This window comes from Spermophilus citellus, assembly GCF_964194105.1.
Source record: "Spermophilus citellus genome assembly, chromosome: 1".
Taxonomy (NCBI): domain Eukaryota; kingdom Metazoa; phylum Chordata; class Mammalia; order Rodentia; family Sciuridae; genus Spermophilus; species Spermophilus citellus.
Window position 1 is genome coordinate 283,182,988 of NC_138182.1, and position 18,019 is coordinate 283,201,006.

Here is an 18,019-nt window from a genome sequence, read left to right on the forward strand (position 1 = left end):
CCAGAATCCACTTTTTCAGAGGGCAGAATCTTGTACCTATAAAAACCACCATTACAACCAAGCCCAGCAGGAAATCTCCAACACTTTGTGAGCCTGAGTAGTTTTATCACAGACACTTCAACAGTCTCACCAAGCTGAAGAGAACACGGTGTCACCAGGCAGCACCACGGACGCACAGCAAAGCATGGACACAGGCCAGTGTGGAATTCAGTGGGGCTCAATAATAACGTCGGCCAGCTCCCAGCGGAAGACACAGCTGCCATCAGAGAAAGAGGAGGGGTGCCACGTTGTGTGACCAACAGCCCGTGTGGCCCCGCTCTGCACATGGCCTGGCTGCTGCTTCTCACCGAGGACAGAGCAGACTCGGGAACTCTAGCCTGCTCTGGGTTATGGGGCAGGGGTTGCAGTCTCCTGAGATGGGAATTGGCCCCCCCCCATCTGCACCCACAACTCACTTGGGACTTGAAACACAGGCTGCGATCCTAGAAATCTGCATCAAGTAACACACTTCTTACCAAAAATGCTAATAATGAACACTCACCTGGTTACAGTCCTAAGTATCACCACAGCTTTGAAGTTCATCTTGGAGGAGGGTCCACACTTGTTGCAAGGGTACAGCCTTGGAGGACCCCGAGTGGTGGTACTCCATGGCAGAGGGCCCCTAAGACAGGTTCAGACTCTGGGTGACTCATGCACAGCCCCTTTCCCTCTAAGTCTGGTTTCTTGACATCACTTGAGATTCATCCTCATGCATCTAATGTCATGGACTGTCCTTCTCTAAGACTGAGTCATGTGCTGGAGTTAAAGGTGAACGAGGCTACCATGTGCTCACCCCTCATGCCCAGGGCTGGCAGGACCCAGCACCTCCCCACAGGCCTTGGAGACAGCAAATAAAACACCTTGAGCAGTTCTCAGGCAATGAGGACAGCCCTCAGTGTGGGGTGTCCTGGATGTCTGTTCAATGTTGGCGTGGCCCTTTCTAAACCAGCACCCTTTGTCATCAAAGCCTGTGAGCAGGCAAGCACCTCACAGTGGTATAGCACACGGGTGAGCCACATGTGGCCCTACACATCTTGGTAACACCACGGGAGGGGGGAGGGGTGATTAAAGCCATGCATTGTGGGGACAGGTGCGTGTGGATCACAGATGTCACCATGTGCCATGCATCTATGGGTTGGGCGCCTCCACTCATTGGTACCACTAGGCGTCAGGCACGGAGATATAACTTGCCACTCGCCATCCTGTGACATCGGGTACGGGGAACAGCTTGCCACTCGCTATCCTGTGACATCGGGCACAGGGACACCATCCTGTGACATCGGGCATCGGGACACAGTTTACCACTTGCCATCCTGTGACATCAGGCATGGGGACACAACTTGCCATGCTCCACTTGTGACATCAGGCATGGGGACACAACTTGCCATGCTCCATCTTGTGACATCAGGCATGGGGACACAACTTGCCATCTCCATCCTGTGACACTGGGCATGGGGACATAGCTTGCCACTCTCCATCCTGTGACAACAAGCACAGGGACACAGCTTCCCACTCGCCATCCTGTGACAACTCGGGAGGAATCCTGGAATGTGGATCGGATGGAGAGCCAATAGGGTCTCGAGATGAGGGGACCTTGCCAGTGATCAAAAGGAGGCACGGCCACCCTGCATACCCTGGCCGGTGGGAGCAGCCTCCAGTGTGCTGATGCCTACCAGGTATGGACAGGGGCGCACAGCACCTGCTTGGATAGGACCCCTCCGTCCCTCAGAAGCCCCTGGCACAACACGTCTGTGCCCCCAGCTTCCCAAGAGAGCACAGTCAACCTCCCCCGTAGGAGACTGCAGTCCCTACTCTCTGGCTCCCTCAAGCTGTCCTGCAGGCAGGCCCCTCAGTGAGACCCAGGGGCAGGACAAGGCAAGTCCCCTCTCCCCCACCAGCCCATCAGATGGTCTTACGGCTCCATCTCCACTCAGAACACCTGCAGCCAAGTCTTACTTGCTGTAGCGTCGTCCTACAGCACCCAACCTCCAGTGGCCCCCATGACCCGGCTCATCTGCTGCCAGCCTCTGCTGGCACGGCCATTGCGGCCTCTGCACGGGGCCGGCTCCCTCTGTCGTCCATGCCAGTGCTGGAGGCCTCACTGCCTGAGACTTTCCCAGAGCCACACTGGCCCTCCCGCTCCTGTGCTTTCCTAACCAGCACCACCAGGTACTTCTGCCTCCACACACTCATTAGAATGGCGTGCTGCAGGGGTGGGGCTGTCTTCTCCCGGCAGCACTGCTGGGAGCCCTTGTGAACCCCTTGAGGAGGGTGATTTTCACCCCAATGTCCACCTGTGCCAAGCCAGGGTGCTGAGGCTAGTGGTCTCAGAGCACACACTGCAGGGGCCAGACAACCTGGGCAGAGTTTTGCCACTGCTGGCCATAAGCACCCTAGGAAGCGTCCTAAGAGCCACACCCAAGGGATAGTAGCTCCACTGTGACTGCTGGGTGGCTGGAACCCTGGGGCACTGCTGAGCTAGACCACCACTGCACTGTGGACACCGCTGGGAACCCCCTTAGCATGTTGGCACAGAGCGAGCTTCTGTTACTTTCCTCTCACTTTGGACTCACGCAGAAGGCTGGAACCCAAGGCCTCAATGTGCCAATGATAAAATAAGCCCAGTCACCTCTTTCGCTATTCCAGGCTGGATAATCCTGCTTAACCAGGTCATGAGCTAACATATCACCACCTCACCCATGTATCTACTAACACACAAAACTGGTTTCCAAAGTTTATTAAAAATCAAAGAATAGAAAAACTTTACATAAAAATATGTCAATTTTAGCTTCCACATTGTTGTCCACACACAAAAGAAAATCAAAACATGATATCTTTTTGTTAACCTGCAGCACATGACCACAGTGGCAGCCAGACCAATTCATTTGGTTCACCATGACGGGAACGGACATGGTACCTGTGTCTCCGAATGGAGCTTTAAAACACGCACCTACGGGACACTCACTGTCCCCACAATGGTTTCCTTAATGTAGGTTTACAGTCAGTATTGCTAACGCGTAGAGATTAGTACAGGCCTATAGATCAGTGTTTATAAATATTCTCTATCAATAGGTTCACAATTTAAATATTTTTAAATATTCTGGGTGATTCCGATCGTCACGAGCTGCAGATCACGAGCTGCAGATCACGAGCTGCTGCTCTGGAAGGCTTCCTGGACACCGTAGCAGCAGGCGGCAGCACTGACGACAGGGCCAGTCCTGCTTCAGAGGCAGACCCTGACCCGTGGAGCTGGTCCTCGTCAGTTGTCACTGCGGTCAGACATCAGTCTAGAACTCCCCACCACCAGGTATCGATCAGATGTCATGGCCGTTAGCTTCTTTCCTCGACACTCTCCACTAGTGGGCTTCAAAGACCAACCTACCTTAGTGTTTATTTAGCAGGGCCAGAACCCATTTTAAAAACAGGAAGTCAGAGGGCCTACAGGACACAAACCAACTCCCAGGACAACTGTGGTGCTCCCAAAACTCAGGGTCAGGCAGAATGGATATAATCTTGTTCAAAAAAAGGTAACAAAGACAGTGGTTGTGGCAGAATACACTTGCATAGTATACCTGTATGCTTCTGACAGCGGCCCCAGCCGCCCGGCCACCCTGGCTGTGCTCTCCTGTGATACGTTAGGTGCTCCCCTGGCGCGCTGGCAGCGCAGGTGCTTCTCAGGTATTTGCTCTTAACAGAACGAATGCATACTGCTATGCAGATTCCTCCACGGAATCAACGGAATTCCTTTCTCCACATTCCTAAAACTGGGTGCCATTGTCTGTAATGATATCCACCAACCCACCATTACAGGCCATGCCACTGAAACTGACTGACGCTTCCCACGTTCACATCTAAGATTTTATAATGTGACAACCTTTTCACTCCTTAGAAAGTTATACTTCTGGCACTTTAAATGCTGGGTTTGTTGTCTAGTTTAAAAGAACCAAAAGCAAAAATGTTAGAACTCCTGGTCAGAGCAGGCAGCACCTGGGGCCTTGAGGAGGGCCCCTGGGGTGCTGGTCAGAGGCGGTTTCCCCTGCACCTGACCAAGAGGAAGACGTAAAAGTAAAACTCCAAACCCTCTGTGGTGTTCGTAATGATGCTCATCAGACAACCAGCCAACACGATGAACCCAACTTAGAAAATGTAACTTGGGAAAGGATCTAAGCTTGTTTTAAAAAATTCCCTCTTCCCTTAAATATAACTTATGTGAAAATATGAAATTAAATAAAAAATATTTGAGTTATTGCACAAATCATAAGTTTTCGATATTTACATAGAAAAACAGTTCTGAAGTTTCAAACAAAACTTGAGGGCAGTAAAACACGGCCTCCAGCCCTGCGTGCTGGGGAAGACTGAACGGCGGCTCTCGGCTGACGACAGGAAACGAAAACCCCACCCGCAAAGGACCCACACGGCTACTGCAGACACGAGAGTGGCCCGCATCCCAGCGGGCCTGAGCCGGTGCTGCTGGGCTGGGCGGGGACTCCTGGAAGGCGAGGTGCACCCCTCTCTGGTGAGGCTCCGCGGGCGCCACAGGGGCTGTTCTTTAAAATGGGCGCGACCACCACACAAAGACATGCAGAGTGATCAGCCGGGTGCTGGGCAGCCATGTCACAGGTGCTAGATGTTGGTCTCAGCTCCCCGTGGTGCCGAGGCCACTGGGCAGTCTGGGGGTGGGCGCACAGCCAGGAGCCATTATCTGCTGAGACTCACGGGCAGGCTGTCCCTGGTGTGCGCATGCTTTTTCCTCCTCCAGCCAGTGCGGTTATACTGGTGGTGTCCCCGGTTGCCCACAGGGGGCCGCACGCCTCCGCTGCCCACAGAGCTGTAGCCACCACCTTGGGCATGGCTGTGGGAGCCTTTCATGGACAGTTTCATTCCGTTGTGCTGCTGGAGGGAAAAAGAGGAAAGCAGTGTGGGAGCACAGCACACACACAGGCCCACTGAGACCCTCCCAGTGGAGCCCCGCCAGGCCCAGTCCTCAGACAGCACACTCGAGCGCCCACGAGCACCCTCCATCTCCAGTGGCAGGAAGTCACCAAGTAGAAAGGGAGAATATACAATGCCTAATGCACCACCCTGCCATGCTGCCCACATGGAAACACTGATGTGACATCACCCAGGCAGGAGTGACAGACACCTGCACTCTCACACCTTGAAGAGAAAAACAGCTTTACTTCCACTGAGCTGAGGGAAGTATGGAGGGCCCATGTCCAACTACACAAATTCATCAGACTCACTTCCAGCTGGTCTGCACACAGGAGCAAGGTCTTGGCCACGTCTTCCCTGTCTGCCACCTGGCATCACCCGCCAAGCTGGCACACCCCCGCCCTCAGGCCTGCTCACTAGTACATGCACATCCAGGGCCTTCCAAGGCACATTCCCTGCACTGCACGGCTCATGGAGCTGGTCTCAGGGCAACTCTGAGCAAAACGAACAGTTGTTCATTGGGAAAGAAGGAAAGCAACACACACGGGAGTGACACAGCTGCTTTCCCTCGTCTGACAGGTCCCACAGCCATGAGGGGAAAAAGGCCCGCTGTAATGGGGTGGACACAGCCAAGGAGTGCTCGTTACTGAATTACTTAAAGAAAACTAATAATCAGGAATGAATGACACAGGGCCAAGAATAAAGAATTTACCAGCAAAACAGCATTAGATGAGCTAAGAGGGACTGAGGAAGAGGCATGAGGACTAGCAAAGGCACCAAGCATCACCAGCATCCAGGGGAAGGCCTCAGACCCTGCAGAGGTCCCTGGAAGGCTGTCCTCCAACACTCAGGTGCATCAAGGGCACAGGAACAAAGAAGACCTGTTTTCTCAGTGCACACTTCCAATTCCTTGGGCCTGAGAGGCAAGCGGCCAGGGGTGTGCAAGAAGCACTCTGGCCCATGGAGACCAAGTGAGCTGAGCACACCAAACAGGGCTGGGCCATCCAACTACCCCTACTGACCTCCACTGGGGACAGGGAAGATTAAACTACGAGATTAAAACAGCACTGTGCAGAGTGTGGCAACAGTGGTTCTTAACTTTGTCTTTTGTTTCTTGAAAACCAAAATATTTAGCAATAAAATGAACTTAAAAAGTAAGTGGGAAAACAGTCTTCATTTTGAACTTGCCTTCTTCAAGTTTCTGTTTTATACTAATCAGTTCAACAAAAGAAGGATGCTTTGGGTGAATAATTACACTATATTACATTTTAAAATAATATTTTAAAAGTTTTGTTTAGAAAAGAAAGCAAACGTGAAACTGAACGACAGCCAACAAATTCCCTTTTAAAACAATCTCCCTGGGATTCTCTTGAGAGAGGATGCACGCACTAGCCTCTCAGAGCAGACGCAGCCGGTAGGCGTCATAGGCCATGGGCATGTGGGCCCTGTGTGGCACGTACCTTGTGATACAGGTGAGGACTCGACAGTGGGTTGGGGGACGCCGAGGGAATGGCTGGGGAAGACACGTGGTGGACGGCTTTCAAGGACACAGTTCCTTCAACACCTGCCTGTCTGCAAGGAACAGGAGCAACCCCAAGGGTCGGCGGAGGGATAGTGAACCTGGTCTAGGAACAAAACAGAAACATCCCCATGTCCAAGTGGAAGCACCAAGTCCCAGTACCACAGCAAAGACAATAGCTGCACCCAGGCTCGACAGAGCAGCTGTGTCTGTTATAAGCTGTCAGCATTTCCTTTGAATTAGAAAGATCTTATATTCTGAAATAGCAACAATATGAAGTATGCCCAATAATATAACTCGTAAGTTTTAAAACTCATTGAAGACCAAACCAAGATTCAAAAAAATTAGTCCTCAGAAAACTGCCACTCAGATCCCTGGTAAATCCCCTGCTCCAATCTGGCTGAACACAGGACAGGACAAAACAGTCCCTGCCTTGGCCCCTCCCCAGCTCTGGACTACTCTATATGGCCCTTGCCCCTCCACCTCAGAGGCATGCTGGTGGGAAGCACTCCCCAACTGCCACCACCTAACCGTCAGGCATCACAGACGCAGGCAGCCCTCCAGTGCAGGGGACCAGCAGCCACAAGCCAGCAGACACCCCCATGACACTGGCTACACCTCACTGTAAGCACAGACAGGGGACTCTCACCCGGAGTCTGGCTTCTGGCATGGCCCTACAATAGACCCACGTTCTCTCCTCTGCAGGGGCTTCACCCCCTGGGGAAACGGGTCACCAGGACAGCAAGCTCTATCCCCAGGGGTCTCTCTGACAACTTAATGTGCACCAACTCTAGCATCTTTTTTCTTTTTCCTTTTTGTTACCAAGGCTTGATCCAAGCAGCTTTAACCACTGAGCAACATCCACGGCCCTTTTTTATTTTGAGACAAGGTCTCTGCTAAGTTGTTGAGGCTGGTTGGAACTCTCAATCCTCTTGCCTCAACCTCCCAAATTGCTGGGATTACAGGCGAGAGCCACTGCGCCCAGCTCTAACATCATCTGGCTTAGTCCCCAGATTTGGACATCCTGGTTTTTTGAGCTGCACAGGACAGACAACGCATACAAGTGCTTCAAGACAATGCTTTGCTCAATATTCCACTGGAAGGAGGGAGGCCTCAGCCTGTGTGGACACTGCAACAAGCTGCACACTTGGCCTCACTCTACTGGCCTGGGACAGATGGGTAAATGGCAAACTGGACCACGGTCTGACGTTCGGTTAGACGACATAGGCTATATGAGGACCAAGCAGCAACAGCAGCATGAGGCTGAAGCTCAGTGGCTGCCAGGGGCTCTCAGAGCCCTGAAGAGGCTGAACAAATGCCTTGTGACACAAGAAGGTCAGATGCCAGGGCCAATGTCATGACCAGGAAAAGGCAACTGAACATGCGGGGCAGAATTCCCTTTGATAGCTTAGGCACATGCTGCGGTCCTGTACGCTGGGTCAGTGAAGGATGGCAGGCTATGTGACACATCTTGAGCAAGGCATGTCACGCTCAGTAACAGGTGAGACCATGGAGCTGGGCTTTGAGTGACTGGGAGCCTAGGAGTTCCTCCTGTGAAAACAGACCCCTGTAGAGCCAAACCTCCAAGAAGCACATCTGCACACACCAACGTGGTCTTTCAGAAACTGGCCTGCCTTTCCTTCTAAGGAAATCAGTATGTTGGTTTGTACACATTCAATTTATATATAATGGGACAGAGATACAATGAGAGAATTTCTATGAAAAGATAAAAATGCTGACCAAGTTGAAATCTGAGAACGCTCTTCTAATTCAAAAGCGTCTCGTATCTCCTCTAGTGCCCCTCACAGCTGGGCTGCATCCTGGAAGTAAAGCCATACCTGACTGTTGGTTGTCATGATCAGTGCTCTGGAGGGAGTGGACTGAGGCTTGCCACTGGGCACTGGCAAGGCAGCGGGTAGGCTGGCCATCAGAGCTGCTGGCGCCTGCAGGCTGAACTGGTAAACGTTGGGTGTGGTACAGGGTGGCGTGTCGGAGTCCTGGAGTCCGACACAAAAAAACAACAAGGATTGCTGCTCACGGAGGAGCACTGCCTGGTACAGGTGGGACACAGGGTCTGCTCTGGGAATAAGTAAGCCCTGCTCTGAACAACAGGAGAATGCAGTAGGCCACACTGCCCTCTGGGGGTCTCAGGACTAGAGAGGCCTCGTGAAACACAGAGGACACAGCTGGGTTCCTACTATTTTCATTTCTATACAGACTTTTTAAAAACTGTTTAAGAAATTCCATTGAATTGACTGGAACAGTATCACTGCTCTTGACCAAGAGGTCACATGAGTGACCAGGACCCCAGGTTCTCAAGGGGATGCAGACTCAGGGTACGTACACACACAAAGAGGGATGCAGACTCAGGGTGCACACACACATACACACACGCACAAGGAGATCCAGACTTGGGGTGCGCACACACACATACATACACGCACACAGGGGGATGCAGACTCAGGGTGTACATACATACACACACAAGGGGATGCAGACTCAGGTGCACACATACATACACACACGCACAAGGAGATGAAGTCTCAGGGTGCATGCGTGTGTGCGCGCACACACAGAAAAACCAAAAATTCCTAAAACTGAGGAATGGGTTTTGGACTAGCTGGGGCAGGTGCCTACCAAGAACACAAATCATCCAGCAGACACATCAGGAGGTGGTGGAGGGCAAGGTTATACTCACAATGTCACTTCCAGAAAGTGAAGACACAGAGGAAGCAGAGGAGCCTGAAGAGAGAAGCTGGGGACTAGACAGGGACAAAGTCAGGCGCTGGCTATAGGGTGACCCGGGCTCTCGGCTCTGAGTCTGCTCCCCGTTGCACGTAGTGACTCGCTCCTTTATCTTGATCCTGTTTTCTGTCGCAGGGCACAAAGGACGGGTTATGAGAAGAGCAGATGCACACCGTCCCGAAGGGCAGCATCAGGCCCTGGTGCCGGTAAGCCCAGGAGAGCTGCCAGTGTGACTGACAGAGTCCATTCCACGTTTTCATAAATCTAATCTTAACAACTATATTTGATTAGTTACTAGAAAACATTAAAATGTTCTAATAATGTAATAAATCATCTCCAACTGCAGCTTTTCTGAATTCTAAATACAGATCAAGTTATTTCTCTTTTTTTAAACTGTTATGAAGGGTTTGTTTTTTTCATGTCATCATGAGAATTTTATTTTTATTGGTTCTTTCTGTTTATACACGACGGCAGACTCCATTTTGATATAATTATAAAGCATGGACTAAACCTTGTTCTGATTCAGTCCCCTCCCCACCTCTGCCCCCTTCCCTCATCTTTCTGCCATTCACCCAAAGTTATGTTTTTAATTAATTTCTTCTAGATGTACACAATGGTGATATTTAGCGCCTGAACTAGGATGTGCTATAAGTATAAATAATGCTGTATTTCAAAGAGTTAATGCAAAAAAAAGGCTATATAACAATTCAATAATTTTATTTTGATTACATTGAAATGTTAATATTTTAAGATAAGTTGAATAAAATTATTGAAATTAATTTCATCTGTTTCTTTTTATATTTTTAATGCAGCCATTAAAAGTTTTAAATTCTACATGTGGCACACACCGTATTTCTACTGGGGAGTGTTGTCTAGAGCGTATTAATGATTACAGAAAAAGACCTAGCTATTTTCTTAGTCCAAAGAACTGACCACAAAGAAACAAAGAAGTACTTGTGCACGAGCACGTGGAATCGCTTCTCACCGAGATCTGGTGCTGCGTGGACTCTGCTGCCCCACTTCTCCTTGATCCACCTCCGGTAGTCGATCACTTCCTGAGTCACTTTGATGATTCTTCCTAGAGTACTGTAAGGGACAAGGTGGACATCAACATGGTACAACAGGCAGCCATGGCCCCTTGAGTAGCTTCTTCATCTCAAGAACAGTGTGCCATCTCAGTAAAGCAGAGATGGTGGGGAAGAGCAAAGGTGACTTCCAGAAGCATGAAGACTGCAAGAGTAGCTCAAATGCACTGAGACCACAGTGCAGAAAAGTGGGTCCACACAGGTGACATCCTTGACCCTTCATCTGCTAAGTAAGACAGCTACTCGAACCCAGGGGAGCTGCTTCCCACCCACAGGGCAACACACATCTAACACTTCCATTTGTGCTGGGGCACTGTCAGTGGAGGGACAGTGCCAAGAGACACTGAGTGCCTGTCACTGGGCCCAGGACTGACCCAAGTACATGTAACCCCATGGTCTCTACCACCACCAGGGCAGGGAGATGCTCCTGGGACAGGCCTCCAAGTCCATCCACTCCATCACCCTCCCCAGGAATGGAAGTAAGGATGCTGTGAGCTACTAAGCTCGAGAACCACATTCTTCCTCCTTTCTATGACCACTTGTTTTCCTCCCTCCACCATGGCAGCAGGAACCAGCATCAGAAAAAATATTTCTGGCTGCCAATAAAGTGTACGTGGCAAAAGTGTTCCACAATGTAGCACAAGGGACATCCAGACGTGCGGAAGGCAACTGAGGCAAGTGTTCAGATACCTTCACTTAGAAACCGCACGTGCACGCCTAAGGACTGCCCGGAGGGGAGGCACCAGTCCAAAGCTTTAAAAGCCTACTATCACCTCCCAAAACAGTATACCCCAATAAACGTCAGTTCCCCAAACATTATCCACAGGCAAATCGACAGCCGCCCTGAGTTCCTGCAAAGGTCTCCCTTCACAAACACGGGCAAGTTCAACTAAACAGGAGTGTGCATCCACTAATAAAGGTCACGGAAGTACAAGACACAGGAAGGGCATAGCTGCCATCCTGTAGGAGCTGAGGGACACAAACACAGGACATCAGCTACCTTTCGGAGTCCCTGTTGGGATAGGATCTGGCAAGCGGTGACACAGCATGACTGAGCACAATGTAGGCGTAGTCAAACACCTGTTTCACCTGCATGGCCCCGTAGGAGCTCCGGCCAACATCATTTCCTGTAAAACAAAGGTAAATGTCAAACTCACCACAGACTTGAGCCAGTTTCCAGAAATGTCTCTGAGCTTCTCACAGTGTTATTTGAAGTCAGGCCCAAGCCACCAAAACACTTCCAGCCTCTACCAGCAAAGTGGAGTTGGGCTAACAACAGCACTCCTGGAAACCAGATCTGTGGATGCCCGTCAATCACAGAGTGCGGCTCTCGGCAGCCAAGTGCCCAGGGCACAGCATGAATCAGCGTCCGTGTGGTTGCAGCCTACCGCCAACAGGGAGGCAGGCGTCAGCCTCAGGAGGTGTGACAGTTCCTAAAAATTCTGCTCATTTCCCAGGTGGTAAATACACAAAGAAGCCAAAGGCCACTGAAACAGACCAGCTGCACTGACCTGCTATGATCGATGGCTCCAGCTGTGCACATGGGCACTTCACCCCAAGGACCTTGGGATTCAGTAAAGGGTAGTGGAACGTGAAGGAAGCAATCCTTAGGACAGAACATTCCAGATATGAATCCTCAGGTGTTGGAAAGAGGGCAAATAGCTAACTCAAACAAGGCCACCACTGAAACCAGCTGCAAGGAGCTCCACGTTCCCAGGGAAAGCAGTTCAACCTCAGAACCATCCTCTTCGCAGCCCAGGCCAAGTATAGACTTTTAAGGAGATGTGTTCCAAGTATTAAAATTTTACCTTTTCTAAATTTAAATTAACCTAGTGATAATGCAGGTTTGTGTTTTTCCTGTACAATTTAAGTGGACACTTGAAGACAATGGCGTCTCCAGTGACAGATCCAACAGACACAGCCACCATTGTCACCATGCCACCAAGAAAATCAGTTCTCCAGACCATAGTACAAGCCACACACTCCAAAATCACAACCAAAGGCAATAGTGTATTTTCTTTCAAATGATTTTTAGGAAATAAATCTCACATCCTAGAAACCATAAAACAAAATGTAAATAATTACTAAATCTGAAGATGTTAAAACAACAACTGTACAGGAGCAGAACAATAAAAACAGCCAATACAGAGGAAGAACAAACTGGAGGGAAGTGTGGTATGTGGGTCAGAAAGGTCTCCCTAGCACACACAGCCAGTGAGAAGACAGCCCAGCAGAAAGAACGAGCACACGAAAGGAGCACAAAGGGGCGGTGTGCCTGCAGCTGGTGTCTCCACCACCCTTTCTGTCACCTGTCGGCACTGCTTCAATAAGAACACCATTTCAAAAAATATTTGTGGAATTGACAAATAACAATGTATCAAACCCACTGTCATTAAAGAAATGTAAATTAAATAAAAATGTACATCACATGATTTTATCAGGTTGGCAAAGATTAAAAAACTGTTGCCAAAGGAATGGAGACAATAAGCACCCTCAACACACCAAGGGGACCAAGGCTGGGAGGGGCGGAGGCCCAGCCCCAGGTCTTCCACGTGGCCATCCCTAAACTGGATCATGACCTATAGGCAGAGTGGGGTCCGGGCCTGTCAAGTCCAAAGCCAAGTGCAGTCTTGTTGTTATGGAATCTACCCCTGAACTCGTAATGGTGAATACTGCTCTTCACACAGGGAAAACTGGAGAAACGGACACCTACAGGGGAGGAGGTCAAAGAAAACTCTGCTTTTCTATTAGATACCCCTGTGAAGTGAATGCTTGTGGTGAATATGTAATGCTTTTGTAATCTAAAAACAAACAAACAACAAAAAAAACAACAAAAAAACTTTTTCTTAATTCTGGCTGATTACAGAATGTAAGAAGTTTAGAAGTCAGGAAGCTAATCATAAGAATTAAAGGAATCCTCAAAGTGTGACTATTAACTATGTTGATAGCGGGAGGAACCTGCATCTAGAGCAGACTACCTACCCTGGGCTCTCAGGGCCCAACTTGTCACCCCCACTTGCCAGGGCACCCACGAGGCCTCCCGGCCCCCTGCTGTGTGGAGCAAGGTGCTCTTACCAGGCAGCAGGGGGTCCTCGATACATAGCATCGATGGTCTGTACCCGCTGGTCATGGCTTTCATGATCTCTTCTTTGGCGATATAGGCACCTCCTTCTTTTATTCTAATACCAGTTTTCAAGTAATTAAAATTTCTTCCGTAGAGTTCAAAAAATTCTACGAGAAGCATTCCAAGGTTTTCATCAGCTCTCCGGGCATCAATTCTTGGATGCAACTGTAAAAGCAAGGCAGCCACAATTTGTGTGGATTCAAGCAGGGCTGGAAAAAAGGCGGCAGATGATGGAGCAGGCTGCCTAGCAGCCTCTGCAGGGAACCCCACTCCGGGGCACTCGCTCACACATCAGCCAGGAGGAGGTCAGAGCGCCAGGGAGGAGGCACCCAGAGCCTGAACACAACCGGGACCAACTGTCAATAAAGGACGTTGAAAAGAGATCAGATACCCTGCTATGAACATTTCATTACTTTGAAGTTTCGAAATTGGTAATCCATACAAGCAACATCCTATAAACACAGACATCTGATTGGCCTCACGTTGCCAAATATCGATAAAAACATTGACCACATTCTGCATAATTTAGTCATCTAGATGGTGGATGTACCTTGATAGATTCCAGTCATCTTAATGTCATCATTCTGAAAGAGGACCATTAGGTGGCAGTATTAGATAGAACAGTATCATATCACATAAAACTAGAAGGTACAACGATGGATTTAAGCTGTGCATAGGTAAGGAGTATTGTATCATAATATTCATGCCATACTCACACCCTGATTGTCATGCAGAAGAGCGCCAGTGCTGGTGTTGCCCCACCCTGTCTTCAAGCTGATCTGTCCCTACCTAAACTACTGTCGGCTGGCAACTCCTGAGTACACCAAATTAACAGACCCAGAGTTCTCAGCTGCCCCCAGCCTGCATTGCCTACATGCAGCAACTGCTATCTGAATGAATTTAGACGCTGATGAAAAGTCCAGCCACACTCTAAGCACTTAGGAGTCACGTGGCCTGTGGCCTTCCTGTGTGAGCTGTGCGGACATAGAGCACTATCATCTGAACAGAAAACTCTGCTGGGCAGCAACCGTCCTACCAACAATGGTTAGGTTACCTCCAAGAAAAAGTTGTGGCAGAGGAGGGGATGAAAACACCTGAGGCTCAGAGCTCCATGAGGTGAAAACAAGAATCTGAATGGCTGTAGCTTCTGAAGATTTGCTTATTTCCACAGTGCAAGCCAAGTTGTCTCACTTCTGCCCCACCCTTAGTCCCTCCTGTCAGTGAAGTCAAATATCTGAGAGCCAGCCTGGCACAGGGTTTAGACACCATGCCCATCAGCTGGAAAATGATCATGGGTGCTACATGGCCCCGCCCCGAGGCAGGCCAGGCTGGGGGCACAGGCAAGGCACTGGGTGAAGGGGCGAGGGCCACAAAGCTGTAACAAGAGGCCTGACAGGCCCCACACAACACACAGTGCAAGTCTGGGCTGTCATTACAACATGGCCACTGAACCAGCCCCAGTCAAGACCAGAGACAGGACAGAAGGCTGAGTTCAGCTCAACATGTCCAAGCACTAGGGAGGGACGGCTGAGGGCCACATTACAAGGACAGCCAGACTAGTTGTATGTGCAGGCAACAGTGGGACTGTCTCAACCCAGCCTCTGTGGATATGCTGGAAGCTACAGGGGCCACAGGCAGTAACACTGCAGTCAGTCCTGTTCTCCACTGGTCAGCGGCAATGGGAGACACCAAGCCCAGGCAGACAGTCCTCACTGCACACATCACACATGTAAAACGTGTGGCTACGGGGGCACAGCAGTGTGACTAAGACACAGGCAAGAAAGGGTCGAGAACGAAACCCTGGGTGGGGTTGTGGGCAGTGGTAGAGCACTTGCCTAGCAAGTATGAGGCACTGGGTTCAATTCTGAGCACTGCATATAAATAAATGAATAAAATGAAGGTCTATCAACATCTAAAAAAATTTTTAAAAAAAGAACGAAACTCCCACTCAAGAAACTATAAGCGAAACAATCAATGCTTTAATGAAGACTCTGCCATGCATTAAAAATCAAAGATAAATCCTATGACATATCCATGAGCTTTGATAATTATATTTTCTATCACGTTCGTTACTCAACAAAATAAGGACCATGTATAATTTAAGGCAAAAAATTGATGTTTTATCAATGCTAGAAGACTTGCTCTCAAATTTTTTTCCCCAGATATTTTTTCTTTAGATATTGGTACTGGACTTGATTCTGACATTTTTTTTTTCATTATAAATCACATTTGAGTACCATGAAAAACACTTTTTTTTTTTTTTTTTAAATAAAGGAATGAACACTTTCTTAATGCTGATGACTGAGAGTGTTTTCCTGGGCTCGGACTGACGTGACTCGACTTTGGATCTGGAAGAGCACCCTGTACCCATACAGTGGGTTAGCCAGGAAACAAGCTGCCATGGGGCAGGAAGCAGTGCTGACCTGGAGGGAATGTACCACAGCCAGAAATCTCCTCCTCAAATCAGAACAGAACTGGGAAGGGAAGGCCAGACCTGTGGGCAACTCAGGAAGCAACTGGTCAGAGCCTCAGAGCCTGCCTCTCACCATCTTCTCAAGGACAGCGCATACGCACCTGCAGAAAGCTGATGGCCATTAAAATCAGGCTGTACGAGCTGATTCCACCTGTGAAGACTTCATTCAGGTCCCTCTGCAGGAGGAACTGCTTCAACACTAAGATCAAGTAAGGCAGCAGTGAATACTTCTGGAAATTCCAAAGAAGAAGATCGACTGGTTAGTTGATATACCTTTAAGGAAATTTCAGACAGCAAATTTCATGAGAGAAAGCAAAGTTCCACTGATCCTCATCAAGAGTGTGAGTTGATCGGTCTCAATTTTAGGGACCTAAGAACACATTTCCCAATGGGCTGTGAGCATCTGCAAGTGAAGACCCTTCCCAGGCAGTGATGCCAGGGCAGAGGGGGACCTGCCTGAGGAGCTCCAGGCACAGAGGGTTAAGTACGTTTGTGCCATAAGGTGAGCAGGGAACGCCGTCACCCCGTGGGCACTGGGGCCTCCAAAGTGAGTCACTCTAAACTTCCTCATGATTATTCCAACCTCCTAGGACCCTGGGATTAGATGTGTCAATGTGGCACACCAACCTCAGGTAACATCACTTTGCAGGAACAGGAAAGCACACTTCAACAAGCTCTCCAAAATAAGATCAATTTCAGGAAATGGTGATGTAAGAAAAGCAAATCTGAAAATCAGCTATGCTTTCAGAGCATCCATAGGAAAATTGCTGCAGCGTGTGGTCTACATTGTAAAGAGGCCTACATTCAGGTGAAGGTTTTTAACATGTGAAAGAGCAAGGACACCCAATGTCAGGCCTTGACTCCCTTGTCTGGATTGTGCCCTGCCAATGACAATACCTTCATGTAATTCTTGATGAACTCTGCTGCCCGGACACCAGTCTCCATGTTAAAGCTGATGTCGACTTTAACTTCAGTCTCCTGATCTGTGAGTTTTATTATCGGTACCTGTAAAGATTTAATTTTAAAAACTATACTTTAATATGCAACATCCTCCATAGTCAGGCTTCAAAATGTCTCCAAAGTTGTACAGAAGTTTTAGTTTCCTTTCTTATTCCCCAGAAGAGCTTAGACATCATGAATACCAGTTTTTAAAAGGAAAAGAGGCCTTTGTCAGGATTTAACCTCAGTGGTCCCTGAAAACTATAACAAGCCCCAGCATCTAATGGTCACACAGTGGCACTCTTGCTCTGCGTCCCACTCTCCACCCCACCAATGATGACTTTACAGAAAAAAGGGAGGGGGCAGCTCAAGTAGAACAGGTGTCTGATGGAAGGAGGAGGCAGGTGGGAAGGCCCAAACCCACATGAATACACCCCGAGGAGATGCCACACCACAGGCCTGGTGAGGTCCCCCACTTCTGCTGAGTTTTTGAATACGTTAATAGACACAGTCAACTTCTGGCAATGAGCAGTAACTCTACAGTACTGATGTTTGGATGCTTGTTCCAAATAGACTGTGCCTTAAATAGAGCTTTCACCCATAGGCTCCTGCCCATGATGGCTTTATTGGAGGGTATACAGCAGAGAAGAGCTGCCAGTCAACATCAGAAACTGGCCCTCAGACAGCAGAGAGAAAGGTACTCAGTAACCAATCTGCTATAGCAGCAGGGCCACTGAGACAGAGAAATTATTACAACAACGACTCAAAGCACTGCCTTTCTTCAGATGCTAGTGATATGGCATGCACAGAGTGAAAATGCATCAAGATGTTCACCTGGTTTTTATTTAGACTCCCTCTCTGCCCAGGGAAAACATCTGACAGAGCGGACGCTGGAGGGAAGTGGAGTACCTTGACCCCACATCATAGTGAGAAGGAATACAACCCAGCCTTAACTCTGACAATCTGCCAGCGCTGTGGGACATCACCACACTGAGAATGAGTGGACGCTCCAGCTCAAGACTGAAATCCCAGTGCACAGCACAGCTCAGCTCAGCTGATGACTGTCACATCACAGGTGAGTGCCCTCCAGGCCCTAAGCTGCTTCCATGTTGAACTGCTATTCCTGAACAAGCACACATGGGAAGCAGTGTCCATTCCAATTT

At 49.1% G+C, this 18,019-nt stretch overlaps 1 protein-coding gene across 3 annotated transcripts in view; it reads right to left on the bottom strand.

Annotated features, from left to right (window-relative positions):
* Positions 1 to 2,761: 2,761 nt before the first annotated feature.
* TENT4A (terminal nucleotidyltransferase 4A) overlaps positions 2,762 to 18,019 on the bottom strand; it is a 40,863-nt gene continuing 25,605 nt past the window's right edge. The window contains exons 5-13 of one of the 3 annotated variants that reach the window (XM_081289306.1): positions 16,815 to 16,922; positions 16,019 to 16,147; positions 13,396 to 13,609; positions 11,321 to 11,447; positions 10,221 to 10,321; positions 9,189 to 9,361; positions 8,329 to 8,487; positions 6,432 to 6,596; positions 2,762 to 4,929 (exon numbers count right to left, since the gene is read on the bottom strand). In XM_081289306.1, coding sequence (XP_081145432.1) covers positions 4,738 to 4,929; positions 6,432 to 6,596; positions 8,329 to 8,487; positions 9,189 to 9,361; positions 10,221 to 10,321; positions 11,321 to 11,447; positions 13,396 to 13,609; positions 16,019 to 16,147; positions 16,815 to 16,922 — 1,368 coding nt within the window. In that variant the 3' untranslated portion in view covers positions 2,762 to 4,737. Of the gene's footprint in view, positions 4,933 to 6,431; positions 6,597 to 8,328; positions 8,488 to 9,188; positions 9,362 to 10,220; positions 10,322 to 11,320; positions 11,448 to 13,395; positions 13,610 to 16,018; positions 16,148 to 16,814; positions 16,923 to 18,019 lie in introns of all 3 variants that reach the window. The other 2 variants (XM_081289305.1, XM_081289307.1) reach the window with 2 other exon arrangements.